Genomic DNA, 19845 nt, shown 5'->3' with positions numbered 1-19845 from the left:
TACGGCCTTTGTACTTCACCACCCTTCCCAAAAACAAAAACAAAAACAAACGTCAGGCACACGTGGTGGGTACCTAATGACCTCAACCCGTACGTCCTTACAGTCCTTTCCTTTGAATATAATGACGGGTCTTTCTTTTGAAACAAACACAAACAAACAAGCCAGACTTTTTCTCTCGATCTCTTCCTTATTAGGTTTCTATTAAAAAACGATTTGCGTCATTTTCTCGGGAAAAGATCAGAATAAGTTCTTTCATGTGGGTTTCTAATAAGGATATGTATGAACAGCATCAGCCTCAACAGCAGCTGCAGCAGATGAGGAAGAGGATGGAGAGAAGGGAAACCGCAGAGGAAGAGAGATTAATGGAAATAGTGGATTTGAGTGGCATGTCCTTGGAGTCTCTCCCTACTCCTTCCCTTAATTTAGGCACTATTTGTAAGTTGAACCTCTCCAACAACAATCTTCAGGTATATATTAATTCAAGCTGATATTATTTTTCGCCAAAATCTAAGTGATTTTCCTTCATCAATACCCTATTAATTTTTTGTTCTTTATAATTTAAAGGAGTTTACAGCTTGTGTTCTTGAACTAAACCAGTTTTAGCAAGAAAAGCATCCTATATATATATATATACATATATATATATATATATATTTACTCGTAAGAAATAAGTTCTTTTCATCTAAAGAACCCCATGATCACCCATCAAGTTTTGATTTCAAATTTAGTTTTATTTTTGCATTCCTTTGGCAATAGTGGGTTACTTTCCATCTTCTGATCTATCTCTTTTGGCATCTCTTTCCCTTTGAGAAACCATGCGTTCAGCTTCATTAATATCTTCTTTCTTTCCTGTGGCATCCTTCGATCTCATTCTCTCTTTGATGCAATCTCTAAAAGGGAAAACAAAGACCACGAGAGGAAATTAAAGTTGAATATTTTATTTCACCAGATCATGTTCTATTGCTTGCAACATCCTCCGATCCTAAAATATATAATGGCGGGCCGGAGAAGATTGATCAAATATTTTATCTTGACAATTTATGATCTCAATCTCTGAGTCTTCTATATATGTGCTGATTATTTCTTCGGTTACTAAAATTGACAGAGCATACCGGAGTCCTTGATTGCGAGACTGCTCAACCTGATAGTGTTGGACGTGCACTCAAATCAGCTTAAGTCGCTCCCAAATTCGATTGGCTGTCTTTCTAAGCTCAAGGTTCTCAACGTCTCCGGCAACCTTATCGAGTCCCTACCAAAATCCATTGAGAACTGCAGGTTTGTCCTCTCCTAGCTCTTGAACTTCTTACCTATGACATGACGTGATCATATATATATATATATATATGCTTTTAACAGTAACATCCCAATTAGTCAGTGCATGTCCAGCGAAAATACATTTCTTGTTAATAAAGATTAGTTTTTAGCAACGGTCGATCGATCTATTAGCTTGTTCTGAAAACCTACAAATTAATATCGACCGTAGATCGATCCCTTGAAACTCTTGTATTGCATCCTAGAGGTGAAAATATCAAAATTTGTAGGATACGAAGTTTTATTGGGGTACCTCTAAAATATGTCATGAAAATAATTAGGTCCAACGACAATTTTTTTTTTGGTCGGACGACGATGATTTTCTTTTTCTCAGCAGCCGGACGACATGTTTAGCGGGTCCGAGTACTCGTGTAGGGAGAGGGATCATATACTTATAATTAGGTGCTTTTGTTGAATTTTACAATTAGTGCATATCTTTACTAAATTAAAGTTCTGCCTATTGACTCTTTCCTTCGTTAAAGTAACAAGCTGCGATGAAAGTGTTGTGCCACTAGTGAATGTCCCTTTGTGCTTCTTACTGTGATCTCAGCAAGCGAATATATATATTCTTAGTAAATTTGTGAAATCTCTCAAAAGTTTAAATTTAAGGAAAGGGATTATAGATTTTATTTTTTATTTTATATCTTAACATTCTCTCACGTGCAAATCATTTTTAATGAGTAGTTCAATACGTGAAAATATTTAATTAAATATGATAGAATATAGAGTCAATATTTAAACTCAAGATTTCTACTCTGTTATAATATGAAATCATCACTTATCTTAAAAATTTAAGGTGAGATAAATTTTGTTATTTATTTTATATTTTACCAAAATTATGAGACTTTTCGATACCTTGCTAGCTACTTGCCAGTCAAGCGGTAAGCTGGTAGGGCGCTATTCGATGAAGAAAACGTACAGACTTTTGGAAAGTGCTTCGGCTAGCTTTCAAATTACTCATGCCCAAAGTATATTATTGCTGAAATCCGTAAAAACAATTTGTGTCCGTGTGAACAATAATTAAGTCATACCCTAGCATTTGCCGTTGAAAAATTAACCATCACTTTGCGTGTGAGAAATGATACATCTGACTCTTACAAATATGACGGCCCGAAAAACTACAAAGAAATTAGAGTTGCAAAAATGTCCATGACCTTGTAGAAAATCTAGTAATAGTACTTTGGATCGTTTTAGATCAAGCTGCTGCTTTTTGTTTTTTTAATTTGTAGTTGCACCAAGATGCCAGAAATTTCACTGACATTTTCTTGTTTCGTGACTCGCCGCCAGATCCTTAGAGGAACTGAATGCCAACTTCAACAAGCTGATGAAGCTCCCAGATACCATCGGCTTTGAGCTTACTAACCTAAAGAAGCTCTCAGTCAACTCAAACAAGCTGGTTTTCCTCCCAAGCTCCACCTCCCACCTGACCTCCCTGCGTGTCTTAGACGCCCGCCTGAACTGCCTCAGGTCTCTCCCCGAAGACCTCGAGAACCTCATCAACCTCGAAGCCCTCAATGTGAGCCAGAACTTCCAGTACCTCGACAGCCTCCCATATTCCATAGGCCTCCTCATCAACCTCGTCGAGCTGGACGTCAGCTACAACAAGATAACAACCCTGCCCGACTCCATGGGATGTCTCAAGAAGCTCCAGAAGCTTAGCGTGGACGGGAACCCGCTCACTTCGCCTCCTACGGAGGTAGTGGAGCAGGGAATGCATGCGGTGAGGGAGTACCTGAGCGAGAAGATGAATGCAGGCCACAGAAGCCCGCAAAAGAAGAAATCGTCATGGGTTGGAAAGTTGGTCAAGTACGGGACGTTCAATGGAATCAACACAAGACACCCTCATCGCGTAGAGGAGCGCGGCGGCTTCATCATGCAGGAGTACAGGTCCATTGACAGCCTTGCTTCGCCGAGGTATATGGGGATGTTCTCGCCGCGGCGCCTCTTCTCTCCCCGCACTTACTTCACTAGATGATCATGTAGATCAGGCGCAAGAAGCAACATGGTCTTTGGAACGGCAAAAACCCTGTGAATTAAGTTTCGCTGTAAATGTTTTGTTTTGTTTTTGAAAGTGGACTTTGTGAATTGATCGTGCATGTATACCATTAGTGGTTTTGCAGATTGTAAAGTAGTACTGGGACTCAGTGGCGAAGGGTTTTGTTGGGATTTAGGCCTTTCGAAAGACTTCTCCTAGCCCTAGGTATATGGATCAGAAAGATTTGTGGGTTTTTTTTTTTTTGTCACTCTGATCGTGTGCTAAGTACGTTGCTATGCATGCAAATAGCTAGGATATTGGGTATCATGTTTTGGTATCGAACCTAAATAAACATCACGCGTGTTTTGGAAAATTTGTTTACCTTCAATTAAGTTTTTATAAAGGAAGCTGCTGTTTGGTCATCTGATCAGTTTACAATCTAAATGGACTGCTTGACTGATGTACAGTGCCATGGGGTACTATAATGCCAACGAAATATCAAAGCTTATAATCATTGCTGTTAATAAAAGAAATGGACACAAAGAGAAGATGCCTAAGAGGAAAAAATAAGTGTTATATTCTTTTTTTTTAGAAAATTACTAGTTAGTCCTCTCAAGAACATTTAGTGTTTTTTATTTTAAAATATTTGACAAAGTTACTACTAAATTTGTTTTTCAATGTTTAAAAAAACATTTTAAAAAAAAAAGGTAGCTGGGCAGCCCATTATCATTACCCTTTTTTTTTTATATGACTTAGCAGCCAGCCACGCGGCACTGCTAGATTAATCAATTCATGATCTAAGCAGTTTATAAGCTCAATATATATTCACACAGAAAATTGGAGTGAATACATTTTTTTTTTTTTTTGGGTCAATAACAAATTAGAGTGGATATATTACTAGAAGGATCAATATGCGAGAAAAGAGAAGGTTGGTGGCAAGAAACGCTGAGATAATTGAGGCGTCTTTTACGTAATGATAAGCTAGCAAAACCACCATCAGAATTAGAATTCGAAGGAAATAGGAACGTATGTACGATTTCCAATTGATCATTGGGGAATAAGCTGCTTCATATAATTTATATATCAAAAACTCTACTTGCAACCGGCTGGGGGAACCCCCGCGTAACCGGTTGCATAAAAAATTTATTTCTTTTCACCTTTTCATTTCATTCTCTCTCTTTCTCTTTCCTCAGTCGATTTCTCTCTCGAGCTCACTGGAAAATCACCTTTGTTTAACCTCTCTCTCTCGGGACTCATCTCGCCGTAAACAACCCAGAAACCACAAATAGCCCTCATCATCACAAAGTGATACTCACCTCTGAAAATCCACCACCGCACGGCCAACCCACGAAAGCTCTTCTCACGGTTCTGTAGCGCCCAGTAGCTTCGCGGCGTCACTCCAACCCTTGCGGGCATCCCTGCTTCTAGTCCCTCTCCACTGCTTGCACCAGGCATCCGTAACGGACTCAAACACCACCACCTTTCGAGCCAAACCAAACGTTTCAAACGTGCACCCACCTCGCCCCCATTGTTCTCCCTCTCCCTCTCTTTTCTTCTCTGTGAACATCACCGTAGCCACCTTGTAACACCACGATATACAGCCTGCTGCAAACATCCGTAATGGACGCACCACCGTAGGTAAGAACCGTTGCGTGCTCTTCCATAGCCAGCATCAGGACCCACAGAAAATCACAAGAGAAAACCTCCACCGTTACACGACTTCCACACCCACGACATTACTGCACCATGCACACGATGACAACCAACGGCCCATTTTCGCAACCGCACACCGCTGTCAAGCCGTATCTTTGCCACCAGCATCCAAGCGGAGGGCCACCACCTCACGCCTCCTACAGACAGTCTTTTAGCGCACGTACCGCCTCATGCAAGCCTCCTCCTCCTCTGTTTTTCTACACCGAAACAGAGCAACGTCACCCCAAACTTAAGAGCAAGCCGCTGCACGTCTGCTCCTCCGCGAACCACCTTCCACCTCCAAAACATGCAGGACACACGATGGAAGCAACCAGCCGTCGAGAGCGAAAACCAGAGCGAAAACCAGAGCTGCTCTGTTTTGAGGCCTTGGAGGCAGAGTATCGTCATCCAAACCGAGAGCCGTTCCTTGCCACAGTTGGGCACCGAGGCCACCGTCAGCAGCAACAAACGATGCTGGAGATCAAGGACGGAATGCTTCGGCTTCACAGGAACTCTCTAGTTTTGCTCAAGGAACGACGGCCGTAGACAGACCCATTTCAATTTCAATTTCCCTCCTTTGAATATTTCGTTTGTTTTCCGCGCCTTTTTTTTTTAAATATTAAAATATCAGTTGACGTGGCAGTGCCACGTCAGCCGGTTTCGTGCCGGTTCCGCACCGGCGGTTGTCTATAGAAGAACTGTTTATATATATAGATACTTTTACACGACTTGAGTCCATCAAAGGCCATTTCCCTATATATTTACAGTACGTACTCGCTCCCTTCTGCCCATTTTTTTCTCCTTAATTCCCCACAAATTGCAATAAACGGATCTTCCATGCATGGGCAGAGGATTTACTATTATGAGCAGAAATCGCAAACAAATGATAGAAACTTTCAGCAATTTGGAATTATATATAGAGCAATATTTGAGTTGGCTGAATAAAAAGCCTTGGAACCTATTGCATGAGCGCGCAGCTCTAGCAGGTCTAATGTGAGCTATAAGTTTAGTAAATTAATGATGGGCAAAGCAATTAAGCATGAAATAAGAGACGGAAGGCAAATGCAAAAGGCATGATAAGCACTACGAGAGTACACATGTAAGTGGTTCATTCCATGTTTAAAGGCCTAAAATCAGCACGAATCATGGAAGCAACAAACGCATGCGCCCAGACACGAAAACAATAAAGGCTAGCTTGAACTTCTCAAATTTCACTTTCTAACCTTAATTTTCAATTTAAAACAAGTGCCTAAATCCTTAAACATTAAACCCAAACAATTATCATGCTTAATATTAGCTCCCAATGATTCAAGTTGTAAAACTCCCCAAACATTTCTGACATCCCTATATGTCTGGATGAAAAGAGCGTACAGCTGTCACTAGTTATAGCCTTCCTTTTGTGCTGCTTTCCAGGTCCTCACCCCAACTATTCACCAGTCGCCACTTCAATCAAAGCCCTAGTGATACCCACGATCACTTCCATTACAAAGACAGATTATGACTTAAACCTTCAACGAGTTGGATCCCAACATATATAGTTGTTTTTGAGGTACTCGATTCTTTCTACCAAACCTTATAGGTGAATCCTCACAATAACTGTATTGCAAGACGTGATACAAATCCCCTATAACACAATACCTAATAACAATATCACTTATAACAAGAGTACACGTATTCACTTTACCTATGTCATATTCAAATACCGTCTTGGTTTAATCTGTTATCCGATAGTATTTGTTTGACTTGTTGGCCCCCAAGGGGCTACTGACTGCATCCTAACAAAATCTAACATACATATACTCAAAAGTCAAACTAGCTACTCAGAGACCAAAAAATACAAACAAACAAAAAAAAGCATGATATCTAATGCTCAAACTTCATATCTATTTAAATCTCAAGGTTGGGCTAAGCAGAGAATACAGATATTAACTCCATCACAACACACACATACACACAAAGCAGCTTTGGTCCAGCCCGGAAATGCAGCATTACAGTGCATGCATAAGCTACACCATATTCATGTCACAACATCAAGCAATCAGTTCACATCATTCGAAGTAAAAAATAAAATTCCACAATTAAATGTTCATAATAACAACACATGTGCGAGTAAGTATAAAGACCTGAACTCTAAATGATTGTCACAGTCTACCTTTATTTTAAAAACAACTTTCTAAATTCCTAATATTCTTATAGAGCTATTTTCATCCAATTAGGATTTAGAGTTTAGATTTTAATCTGTGTATGAGTACAGGGTATGCTTGAATCTAATGCTTCTGACTCACATGAACTCCTTGTTGACCCCGAGGGACTGCTGGCTGCATCCTAACAAACTAGCAATTCATAGACCAAAAATCGACGAAAAAAATGAAGCATGATATCTCATGCTCAAACTTCGTATTCTATTTAAAACTCAAGGTTGGACAAACTGAGAATACCGATGCTAACTCCATCACAACACACCCACACAAAGCAGCGGTTGATCCAGCCCGGAAATGCAGCATTACAGCGGATGGATGAGTTACAACTTATACAGGGTTTCAGGTGGGAGTAACTATTTTTTTTTTCATAAGTATAACTAAATATATATATATATATATATATATATATATATTCATGTCATAACATCGAGCAATCAGTTCACATCATTCGAAGGTAGAACTTCAATTCCACAATTAAAACGTTCATTACACTATTTCCTCTATAAACAAATAGTAGAAGACGAGAACGGAATATATAATCCAAACAACTGATAAAAAAAAAATATATATATATATATATAATCCAAACAATAGTCCTTTCATGCAGAATTGTTGTACGCAAGCAGATCAAATGCTAATAGCTGACGGGAAAAAAGGAGAGATCACATCCCACTAATAATAGTGGTAATTGTAATTCAGAAATAGGAAAACTTTAACATAAGGCGCTAGAAATGTACGTGAGAAAAGATCAATAATTGTGTAGAATAAATCCATTTCAAGAAACAACCTAGAAAGGAATGCCGCAAACATAGAAGAAAGGGATATGATTCCCACATTGAATTTCAAAATTCATCTAAGATAAGCCGGGATCTTAATCCGAATAAATAGCATACTCATCACGTAGGCAATCACCACGGAGGCGATCCCCGCGGTGGCGTAGGAGACCTTGACGGACTTGGCGCGGTTGCGATCAAGCGCGAGGTCCATGAGTACCACGCCGACGCCGCCGAGCACGAACATGAAGCCGGAAGAGAGGCCCTCAACAATGTACTGGCCGTTGACGCGTCCGGGGAGGAAAACGACGGGTCGTACGGATCCTGTGGCGCGGTCCTGGGTGGAACCTATACCGGGTGGCTCGACGATGACGTCGTATACGATACCGGAGACGACCATGAAGTAGGTGAGGAGAACAAGGGCGTAGACGGTCATCGGGGAGGGGAGGGTTAGGGTTGGGAGCTTGAGGCGGAGCTTGGGTGGGCGGAGGAAGCCGAATGGTAGGATCCGGAGGAGGGGGAAGATCGGGTCCATGGACGTGGATGATAGTGGCTCCGTTGCAGCGGTGTGGCTTTGGGTTTCGGGTTTGGACCTCATGTTGGGTGGTGGGTCGGGTTGAACAGAGGAAGGGGAACTCGGAAGGAAACGCGGCTGTTGTACACTTGCAGTGTGGCGTGCGTGACTTGTGGGGGTTGGACTTCCAGTTCCAGGTATCGACTCAGTTGTGGGTGTGTTTGGTTATGGTAAGAATGGTGCTCTGGTTATGGATTAGAATATGGTGCCATGCCATTCTAGCTTTATCTAAAACCTTAATACTAATTTACGACCCTTCCTGCACCCTGCCCCAGCGTGGGCGGGGTTTTCACCCCCCGCACCCTGCTCCTCGCATCCGAGGGATGCGAGGGTGGAAGTTAACCCCTCGTCAGCCCTGCCCCCCACTCACTCAAATGGTGCTCATGGCCCACAGGGTTCATAAATTATTTGAATTTAAAAGTAACCAAAAACATATTTTTGAACGTAAATTTAGATTTTTAAATATAATTATAATTTTTAAATTAATAACATAATTTTTAAATTTGTTAGTACATACTTTGATTACCTTGACAAGATAAGAGTCTAGCATTATTTAATTAAAACTTTTGTATTGCATTAACCTTCTACATAAAGACTATGTTAGGTTACTTTCTAACTTGCATAAAGTATTAAGTAAAAATTATACTTAATACATATTATTATATTTATATATAATAAAATTAATAATAAATATTTATAAATATGTATAAATATAAGGGCAGAACTCTACCGGGACCAGCCTTCCCATGCCCCATTGGGATTTTTCCCTACAAGGCAAATGGGGCGGTCAATTCTTTATGTTTGAAAGAACCTTCAATAGAAGAGTAAAGCTATAGAGCAGCCTGCTGTAGCACATCAGTTGTAGCACACCTGAGCTAGCTTCTCTTTTTTTTTTTTCCTCTGCACATCGAGCAGCTTATTGTACCACAGCAGGTCTACACCGAGCAGGTCCGTAGCACATCATCCGGTCTACACATAAGGTGTGTTGCGGCTGTAGCCAACAGTGGGCTGATGCGAATATTTTTTCTCAATAGAAACCCTGCAAAATTTAGATTTAACCCTTTTTTTAAGAAAGATTTAATCCTTTTGATCAAAATTGATTAAAAAAAAGTAGAGAGGCATAAAATTCGAGGAATACTATAGTCATAAAGAGATTTTATAAAATAAAATTTTAAATTGATATAATTTTATAAAATGATATACCATATCAATTTATAGATTTATTTTTATAAAAAAAAACTTTATATCCAAAACATTCTCATATAAATTACGACTATGTCAGATGATGAAATCCTATCTTCATTATGATACTTTGGAAAATTCAAGTTTTGTAAAAGAAAAAACAAGTAATACCTCAGTGACACACATATTTGTCTGGTATTCTCATAAGAGGTCCCCCACCTACCCCATCAATTATGGTACCATGCACATCAGTACGACCATATCTAGAGAAATATAGGCTTCCCCTTAGAAGAAGTCGTGATAAACACATGAACATATGAAATTAGATTAGATAGAAACAAGTAACCGTTACAAATTTATCACAATCTGTCAGTCTGGTTGGTAGGTATGTCCGTAATTTACGACAAAAACACGATGTTGATGATGATCAAACTTTTAAAGAGTTCCGGATATATCTTTCTTTCTTCCATTAAACTCTCTTCTCACTGCTTTCATTATCCGTCATCATCGTTTTCCTTACTTCACATGTCCCCACTTTCCCGTCTACCTCTCACACTCATCGGTGCGGATTGGCTTTGGTTAATGTGCTCCTGCGTGTCTTTTTTGTTGTCTTTTTTAGCTTGTCTCTCGGGGTCTTCTTTTTTACTATTGAACTCTTACTGAACTTGTCCGGTTCTGCACTCTCATTCATGCAATGCTTCTCTCTCTCTCTCGACGGTCCTAGAGAAGCATACCCCATTTTGGTTTCTTTGAGAGGGAGTGGACAAGAGAGAGATATCAGAGAGTGAAGATCAACGCTGTGTAGCGGTAAAATGTTCGATTTCTTAGGAAGGAAAGACATCAGGAAAATTCTTAAGAGCAAAGATAGTGATGCCGGCCAAAAAGGTTACTACTTAAAGACATCCTCATTTTTTTGGGTCCTTCTTTACACCGAGTTTTCCTCTGTTTTTTGATCTATTAGCTCTCTGGGTTTTTTTAAATACAAATTATTCAATGCAATAGAACTAGTCCTGTAGTTTATTGAACTTCTTTTTGTTTCAGATTTCTGGGTGTTTTGTTTTTATAGATTAGGTTTTTGAGTGTACATCGGCTTTGATGGATTTTTTAGTTTTGTTGATCTGGTCCGCTTGCGGGTGATGAATACAATGAATAACATAATTTTGTGCAGTATTAATTGATTTCTCTTGTTATTATTTATCTGTTACATCTGACAGTTCTTGGCATTATTCATTTATTTATTTCGAAGAATTTAATGAACTGTATTAAATTCTATCGCTTTGTTTTACTGTTTGGTACTTTGCTGTTATTAGTGTTGTTGCCATCATGTTTTTACTATACCTTTTAGCCTCGAGTGGTGTTGTCGAAAGAAAATGGGGAAAGCAAGAGAGGAACGAAAGTAAGAAAAACAAAGGAGGAGAGGGAAGAAAGGAGTGGAGACTGAGAGGATCAGGTAGAGGAGGGGAAAAGGGGAGGGAAGGGAAGAAAGGAAGAAGGTCCAGTAGTTGTTTTCTAGAGAGAAGGCGTAGCGTTTCCTCTCCCCAGGGAGTCACGGCCACGGGCTCTCACTTAATGCTTGTTTAATTTATTTGATTAACAGATTGTTTCGTGTACTTAATTTCTTTTTTCTTTAATTTTTTGGGTATTGGACGGAATGATTCTATATTGATATACAATGTGTAAAGTATAACATGATTTGTTTTAATTTTGAAGGAATTTTCATCTCAATTTGATTGATTTTTGTCCATTTTTTTCTCTCATAAACGCAGGAAAAGTGCTTGAAGAGTTACGAGCTTTTGTTTTTAACGAATTTGGCTCATCTGAAGGTGCTAGGGTTCAACCACAATGTAGATGTCGTCCCATTACTGCTCTCACCTTCAATTTTGTGGTTGCTGTTGGTATTATTTTCATGAATAAATTGGTTTGTATTTAACCATTTTTCTTTTATATATCTAATCTAATTATGTAAATGCCATAATGTATTATGCATTCCATGCTTCCCAGCTCTTATCTGATTCGGGCTTATTTGTTTTTTCAGGTGCTCAATGAAGTTAAATTCAAGTTCCCCATATTTCTTACTTTTATTCACTATGTTATAAGCTGGTTATTGATGGCTGTGCTAAATTCATTTTCTATTCTCCCTGCATCTCCTTCCTCAAAATTGACACCTTCATCTACTTTAATTGCTCTGGGCACTGTTATGTCTCTATCTACAGGGCTTGCTAATGTCAGCTTAAAATACAATAGGTGAGATATGTTCTCTCCTGTTTCCATGATTTAAGTTTTCTGTTTCTGACACACAGTTGAATACCTCTGTTTTCAGTGTGGGATTCTATCAGATGTCTAAGATTGCTGTAACACCATCAATTGTTCTGGCTGAGTTTATATTTTATAAGAAGAAGGTTTCTTTCTCCAAGGTAGCAGCTGTTTATAGTTTCTCTTCTTGTATCTCTTGAGATTATGACAATTTCATAAGCTTTGTGTAGACAATATCGGGTAGGTGCTTGTATAGGGGGCCTGGGTGCATTTGAGTGTCAAGTGTGTGTTGTTTTCTTAGATGTAATATTCTTGTTGAATTGGTCACTGACGAGAGTTAATGATACTTTATATGATCTGCCCATGTTAATGATGTAGGTCATCACATCGTGCTTTTTATTTGAAATCTTGGCAATGAAATCTTCCAGGTGCTTTCACTTACAGTAGTATCTATTGGTGTTGCTGTGGCTACGGTCACTGATCTCCAATTCGACCTCTTTGGTGCTTGTGTAGCATTGGCATGGATAATACCTAGTGCAGTTAACAAGATCCTCTGGTCCAGTTTGCAGCAGCAGGAGAATTGGACTGCCTTGGCGTAAGTTTCAAGCTCTTTCAAATCTCTCCTTTTTTCCTATAGCTCTCACCTATGTTTATTTGCTTCTAGAAAAGTTAGATAAATTGTATCTTAACAAGGATGTTAAATAATTTAAACAGCTTGATGTGGAAGACAACGCCGATCACTTTGTTATTTCTGGTTGCCTTGATACCTGTATTAGATCCCCCTGGTGTCCTCTCATTTGATTGGAGTTTTAGTAGCACATTGGCTATTCTTACATCAGCAGTTCTTGGCTTCTTGCTTCAATGGTCAGGTGCTTTAGCACTTGGGTAAGCAATCTCTGTTCATTCTTTTTGACCATTCCATGCCACAGCCTGTTAGGTCCCATAGCTTGAGATATGACTTTCTATCTCTCACTTTGTTTGTTTTGGTCAATTCATACTCTAGAGCGTAAAGTTTGCAGAACTCTTGAGAAAGTATCTTGTTAATCTTGGTTTGTTTGCTGTTTGGTTCTTCTCTCTCTCAGGGCTACATCTGCCATAACCCATGTTGTTCTTGGGCAATTCAAAACATGCGTTCTTCTTCTAGGAAACTACTCTCTGTTTGGATCAAATCAAGGAAAAACTAGTATCTGTGGAGCATTCACGGCAATTGCTGGTATGTCTATTTACACTTACCTTAACATGAAGCAGAAATCAGGCAAAACACCACCTCGACAAGCCTCTTCTTTGCCTATATCCAGGCTGAGCAAAGAAAATGGCAACACATGATGATGGAAATTATGGCGGGAATCAGAGAAACAAGAATAAGATACCTAAACTTTTGATATGAAGATTCATGATAAGATGAAGCTCTTCGTAACTCGAGTTGTTATATCAACTCAATTTCGCTCCAACTTTTCTGATTTCCAAGTAAGGGATCTCTGTCATCGTTTAGATCATTGTTATATCTCCAGTGGCTTATGTAGATCACCATGTGGAGTGCTTTGCTAATCTCCTGACTGCAAACTGAACATTGTAAAAATGAATTGTCTGAGGGATTTTTGACCCGAATACAATTTCATTTGGCTTTTCTTACTCCACACACACGTATTTGGTATAGACAGACATACAGGAGTTCCATATCATATAAGGCATATTAGTGTTGAAGAAGTTAACCAAAAGCATTATCTCCACACTTTTAAGTTCATTGCGTGCTGGGGCAAATGACTATGCCAGGGGAGAATAGAAAGTACTAGATAGAAATAGTACTGAAATTGTCTCATTGTTATTCATAATTTCATCGAAATCTGTTTTCATTGTAGTAAGGAGTTTATAGTTGACCTAACCATTTCAATCCAAGTCAAAAGCACCACACTTTTTTTTTTTTTTTTTTTTATTTTTAACACCACACTTCAATTTCTCCTTAATAACTCTGAGACTGTATTTAAATGTTGAATTAAATTGAATTGAGATAATAAAATATTATTAGAAGTGTTCAGGTCTAAATTCATTCTCTTCAAGATTCAACGTCAGTGTAAACTTTGAGGTCACACTTTCTACTATAAAGTCAGTAATTTAACTATTTTTTATACTGTAAGAGAAATTATATTTGTAATTATGAATGTGTAAATATCGTGTAATTATTTAAAAAAAATTAAATAAATATAAGATTTATATGAAAATAAATTAATTTTTTAATAATAAATTTTATTATTTTACAAATATTATTCTTTTCGTAAATTTCTGAAATTACGGTGTACGAAACTGAAATTTACTCGTAGATACCTGTTTTGTAGAGGTTGCCGACATTTAAACAAATAAGTAAATAAATAAATATCACATATGAAGACGGCAGCAGACCGACAGGCCAGAGAGAGATGTGTGATAGAGTTCTTGGTGTGACGGGATGCGTGATGTCGGATAAGTCATATGTCGGTCCTATGGCATACAGGAATTCTTCGGCTGTTATTGTATATTGGAGGCATGTCTTGTAGCTAGATGCCAAGGGGTTCAGAAGCAGAAGCCCTTCATGTGCAGAACTCTAGATCGACTGCTCCCATCTTAACTCACAAGACATCCCTCAGTATAAGATCAGGTGATCTAACTTTCTAAATAACTCCTGAGGATCTTATTGGCAACATAATTATTTTTAAATATTATTAGATATTTATTCTTAGATATTTACTTTTTAAATATTATTTAAATATAAAATATTTTAATCATTATAATTTCTTCAAGCTTTTAAATAAAACACAAAAAATAATACTATTTTCTCAAATTTTAAAATAAGAATAATATTACAAAATTATATTTAAATAATTTTTTACCTTTATAATATTTTTATTCAATTTTTTTTTATCTATTTTTTTAAAATTCAATAAAATATTTTAACTCAAATTATCTCACTATTATTACAAATATATTGAGATATTCTAAATAGAGTAATAGTAACTACAAATCCTAAGTAGACAAGTTTCACGCAGGCCCTTTGTTAAAAAGTAGATCCCACTAAAAAAAGAAATTTTATGTACTTTTTCAATGTGGAACCCATTTTTAGAAGAGTAATGATATGTATAAGTCTAAGAGAAAATATAAATGTAAGCCTACTGTTTATGGAAGCCGGCGCACACCTAGTGCATTGAGTGAAAAAAAAAAAAAAATTTGGGCGGTGTGCAGCGGTGTGCGGCTGATGCGCAACATAGCCCATAAGTCTAAATATACAAGTCTTTTGTAAAAATGTAGACCCCATCAAGAAAAATAATTTTTTATACTTTTTAATGATGGCGTCCATTTTTTTATAAAGAATTTATGCAAAATTTGTACATTTGAGACTTATATATATCGTTTATCTTTTTAAAAAAACTTGCACGCATTTATTTATTTAAAATTTGTATGAATCATTTATTTTATTCAAAGTTCCTTTGATTAGGAGTGGGCAGCAGGGCCCGCACCCTGATGCCCCACTCCTGTTCGTCTCACCCCGCATCTAGAGCCCCTAGCAGGGTCGGGGGACAGGGAAGGCCCAACCCCACCCCGCCCCCTCTTACATTTATATATATTATATATAAATATAAATATATATTTTACAAATTATGTATATATAAATATATATTATAATTTGTTAGACTTGTTTATAAAATATGTACTAAAAAATTTAAATTTATAATTTGAGTCTAAAAATATATTTTTAATCACTTTTTAACTTAGGAATAATTTTTAAACTTAGTGAAAATGTAATATATTTTTTAAGTGGAGAGAAACTTGACGGATTGGGTATCCACCTTGCCCACCGGGGCGGGGAAGGGGAAGGGATGGCCCCACCAGGTGGGTAGCACCCATACCCTTGATGCTTAACGGGACGAAGTTTAGGAGTGATTTAGATTTAAAAATGAGTTGAGATGGATTGAGATGATTTGTGAATAGTAGAATAAAAATTGAATTATTTATTATATTTTCTGTAAAAATTTGATAAAATTATTTTGAGATTTGAAAATGTTAAATTATTTATTATATTTTATATAAAAATTTAAAAAAATTATAATAATAAAATTAGATAAATTAAAATAGATTATAAATACAAACGAGATCTTGATTGAGGCCTGGGATTGACGAGACTCCACCCAGCCAAGGCCTCAGTTTAGTGAAAACACTGAAAAGCTATATAGATCTGGTTGCGACCTCGTATTGGGCCTGCCTTTGACCTAAGCCGCAGTGGTTCTCCCACTCGTTGAATTTCTAAATCCACGTGACGTGTGTGGGGGACTAAAATAAGATAACACACACTCAGGGCGCATCAATTTTATTTTCTTTAGTCAACTTCCATTTAGCCGTCGGATTGGATTGGTGGAGTCTCATCCAACCGTCATAGATGGTTCCCGGCTAATTATGTAAAGTCGGCCAACAGTTTCACTGAAATCTCAAAACCCAAGACATTATTTGGCTGCGGGCCCCACCATTAATTCAGAGGGTTTCCCCTCCATTTCCACGGGCTTTAGCTTTTATGTATAAATAATGATTGCAATTTGCAATGAAATAACCAAGAAATTATGTTCAAACAATGTTCATGTTGATATAATTTTAAAAAATAAATGAAGGAAAAGTATCAAAGCACCCCCCCAAAAAGAGTGGTATTTGATTTGTCCCCTAAAAGCCAAAAAAAGAGAACAGGTTCTAGTGGAAAAAATTGAGCATATTGCTTTTGACTTCTTAAATTATAACCCCACTTGCCACTTTCTTTTATCAAAACTATAGAGCTAGAATCTTATCTCGAAACTGATGATTTAACTATGTAAATTCAAGGACGACTTTTCCAATAAAAGTACTAAAATAAAATAAAATAAAATATTTATAATTTTAGGATTGTTTCTTTTTTTAAAAAATAAAATTATATAAATCTATAATTTACATAAAAAAAATATACATTTTTTAAAATAGAATGAACGAAATTTATTCACCCTATTACTATATATATAACATTATTTAAAAATTTAAAAAGAGAAAAAAATATTGAGATTGGTTTAGATTTAGAGATAAGATGGAATGAAATGACTTTTTGATTAAAGATGAAAGTTATAAAATATATTATTAAAATATTATTTTTTAATATTATTATTATTTTGAGATTTAAAAAAATTAAATTAAAATTTAAAAATTTAAATTATTTATTATATTTTATATAAAAATTTTAAAAAATTAATAAGATAAAATAAAATAATTTTCAAATCTAAACGGTTCCTGAATTTCTCTATTCTAAATTTCAACCTAATTAGTGAGTCAACCATAATAATAATAATTACTATTATTATTTAGTTCACCCACCTGTGAGTTGATCATTGCATTGCTTTTACCTGTGGAAAATTCAAAAGCCAGCGCATTACAGCGCTGTTCCTTTACCTTTGGTTTTTCAAACCTGCACGGGACCCACCAACAACACCTCTTTTAGACAATTACAGTAACCCCAACCAATTTCCAACCTTCCATCCATGGATTGAGACCGAAACCTCCTTGACTTTGCCACCCTCCCATCTCTTTTATAAGAAACCTTCCCTCACGTCTCTCTCTCTTCATCACACAAAGTCTACGCCTTTTTCTTCCTCTAAGCTCTTCCTTGTTGCTCTGCTTCTTAATTTCTGGTTCTCTAGCTACTATGGCCATAGATCTGGTCGGCTTCTCCAAGATGGACGAGCATACGGCTATACAACAAGCAGCATCGGCTGGGTTGAAGAGCATGGAGCACCTCATCTCCCTACTCTCCCATCCGGCTCCTCAAGGTCAATACCTCGGCCTCAACCACGACCACCCCCAGCTAGACTGTCGTGAAATCGCTGACTTTACTGTCTCCAAATTCAAGCAGGTTGTTTCCATTCTAAACCGGACCGGCCACGCCCGCTTCCGCCGCGGACCGTCTAATCCTCCTTCCTCTTCTTCCGGACCTGCGTACCCGGTCGAAGGCCCCGAGATCCGGCCGCAACAACCTCAGACCTTCACGCTCGATTTCGCAAAACCTAAAGCTACTACTTTCGAGTCGCGGTCGGAATTGTCGGCGATTCAGTACTCAAAGGAGCGCTTCAGCATATCTCCACCCGTTTCCTCCACGACTTCTTCCTTTATGTCAGCGATTACCGGAGACGGCAGCGTGTCCAATGGTAAACTAGGTACCTCGCTCCTCGTAGCTCCAACCACTACCTTCTCAGCCGGAAAACCGCCTCTGTCGTCATCTCACCGTAAAAAGTGCAACGTGGATCATTCTCTTGCCGGCGTGGTGGCAAAGATCTCTTTGTCCGGTAGTTGCCATTGCTCCAAAAGAAGGTCGGCATGGGATTATCCGCTCGGTTACTTTTTCTATTTTGTTCACCAATACTTGCGATCTTGAATTTTCCAGCAATTTCTAAATTTTTATGTTATGTTGCTTCTTTCTGTGTTTTTTAGGAAATCAAGAGTTAGGAAAACTATCAGGATACTGGCTACAAGCTCGAAGATCACCGATATACAACCGGACGAGTACTCGTGGAGAAAGTACGGTCAAAAACCGATCAAGGGCTCACCTTATCCACGGTACTATTCTACTCCATAGATCTTTCTAGTCCTTCACCATAGATCTTTTGGACTATGTAAAAGTCAAAGACGAATCTCGTGGCACACGTGAAACTTCTAGTGATTTTCTGTTTTTTTTCTCCGATTGTGCAGAGGGTATTACAAGTGCAGTAGCGTGAAAGGGTGCCCGGCTAGGAAGCACGTGGAGAGAGCGCAAGACGATCCGAAGACGCTGATCGTAACCTACGAAGGGGAGCACCGTCACCCACACACTCCGATTCCCGCTGCGAGTTTCGTGCATCAGTCGGCGTGATACACACGTTGGGACCCGGGATTGGAATCATCCTTAATAGAACGGCGGGGATTGGGCCGTGACGCCAGCCCGGCACCATCTACCGTGACGGTAGTTTTGCCAGATGAAATTGGTTAAGAGAGTGAGAAAATGGGAGAGAAAGGAATTATAGTCAACTATGCTGGGTGGTGTGGTGGGCTCACGCTTGGGGATTAGTCAAAAAAGAATGTTAGATCCGTAGATGAGAGAGAGAGGAGATTGGATTCCGAATTTCATGAATATATATATTTTAGTTGCGGAAAATGCTTTACTTATAATTGTAAAATCTTACTACATGTGTACACTGTATATACTCCCATCGAAAGCCCACCTTTCTTTTTTGAATTTAAATTTACTTTTTGCTTGTTAGTTTAAGTTTATAACTAGAATGGAAATTGACAGTGTGACTCTTAAATATGTATATTCTTATATTTTATTTTATTTTTATTTTTTTAATGATTAAGGATATTTAAAAAATACTTAAAAGGAAAAAAAAAAAAAAAAGTCATTTGCATTGGTGTGCATATTTGGGATGTACATTTGGTGTGCACCCTAGCATTGTCTAACTAAAATAATGTATAGAATACATCATTTATATTATTTAAATAGTAAAATCTGATTTGTAAATTTTAAATTTTAAAATTTATCTTTCAAGTTAAATTATATCATATAAGTATTTAGTAAAATGTACTTTACATACCAACTTGATAATAAAAAATTTCTTATAACTAAAGGTTGGTCTATATTAAAGGGGAACACTTCTAAATTTGTAAAAAAAAAAAACATTATTATTTATTTCGTGTTTTATCACTCGTAATGGCATTACTTATTTTTTTTGTTTTAAATAATTTTTTATTTAAATAATTGACTACTAAATCACTTAAAATATGAAATATTAATTCATAGGATTGAGTTTCAACTTTGATAATTATAAATTTCTTTGTAATTCAGTTGAAAAATATTTTAGTTATAAATAGATTTTA

The 19845-nt window shown here is 37.5% G+C and overlaps 4 protein-coding genes across 5 annotated transcripts; 3 read left to right on the top strand and 1 right to left on the bottom strand.

The window, feature by feature from the left end:
• Positions 1-142: 142 nt before the first annotated feature.
• LOC108988641 (plant intracellular Ras-group-related LRR protein 6-like) lies at positions 143-3708 on the top strand. The gene is made up of 3 exons (XM_018961962.2): positions 143-467; positions 1106-1275; positions 2599-3708. Exons 1-3 carry the CDS (start codon positions 255-257, stop codon positions 3284-3286), a joined length of 1071 nt encoding a protein of 356 aa, XP_018817507.1. The 5' UTR covers positions 143-254; the 3' UTR covers positions 3287-3708.
• A 4070-nt stretch (positions 3709-7778) lies between these two features.
• On the bottom strand, positions 7779-8865 carry LOC108980138 (oligosaccharyltransferase complex subunit ostc-like). The gene has a single exon (XM_035693270.1). The coding sequence runs from the start codon at positions 8548-8550 to the stop codon at positions 8029-8031; it is 522 nt and encodes a 173-aa protein (XP_035549163.1). The 5' UTR covers positions 8551-8865; the 3' UTR covers positions 7779-8028.
• Positions 8866-10195: 1330 nt separating this feature from the next.
• Positions 10196-13569, top strand: LOC109018050 (nucleotide-sugar uncharacterized transporter 1-like). Of its 2 annotated transcripts, XM_019000242.2 has the most exons (8): positions 10196-10593; positions 11475-11626; positions 11744-11952; positions 12029-12122; positions 12390-12556; positions 12676-12846; positions 13044-13174; positions 13260-13306. In XM_019000242.2, exons 1-8 carry the CDS (start codon positions 10521-10523, stop codon positions 13262-13264), a joined length of 1002 nt encoding a protein of 333 aa, XP_018855787.2. In that variant the 5' UTR covers positions 10196-10520; the 3' UTR covers positions 13265-13306. The 2 variants fall into 2 exon arrangements, with proteins under 2 accessions (XP_018855787.2, XP_018855786.2); XM_019000241.2 differs by having other exon boundaries at positions 10197-10593; positions 11475-11603; positions 13044-13569.
• Positions 13570-17483: 3914 nt separating this feature from the next.
• On the top strand, positions 17484-19207 carry LOC109018051 (probable WRKY transcription factor 11). Its single transcript, XM_019000243.2, has 3 exons — positions 17484-18306; positions 18427-18552; positions 18685-19207. Exons 1-3 carry the CDS (start codon positions 17645-17647, stop codon positions 18842-18844), a joined length of 948 nt encoding a protein of 315 aa, XP_018855788.2. The 5' UTR covers positions 17484-17644; the 3' UTR covers positions 18845-19207.
• Positions 19208-19845: the final 638 nt, after the last annotated feature.

Source organism: Juglans regia, chromosome 8 (assembly GCF_001411555.2).
Source record: "Juglans regia cultivar Chandler chromosome 8, Walnut 2.0, whole genome shotgun sequence".
Lineage (NCBI taxonomy): Eukaryota > Viridiplantae > Streptophyta > Magnoliopsida > Fagales > Juglandaceae > Juglans > Juglans regia.
The sequence above is the reverse complement of the archived record's forward strand: the minus strand, read 5'-3'. Positions and strand labels throughout refer to the sequence as shown.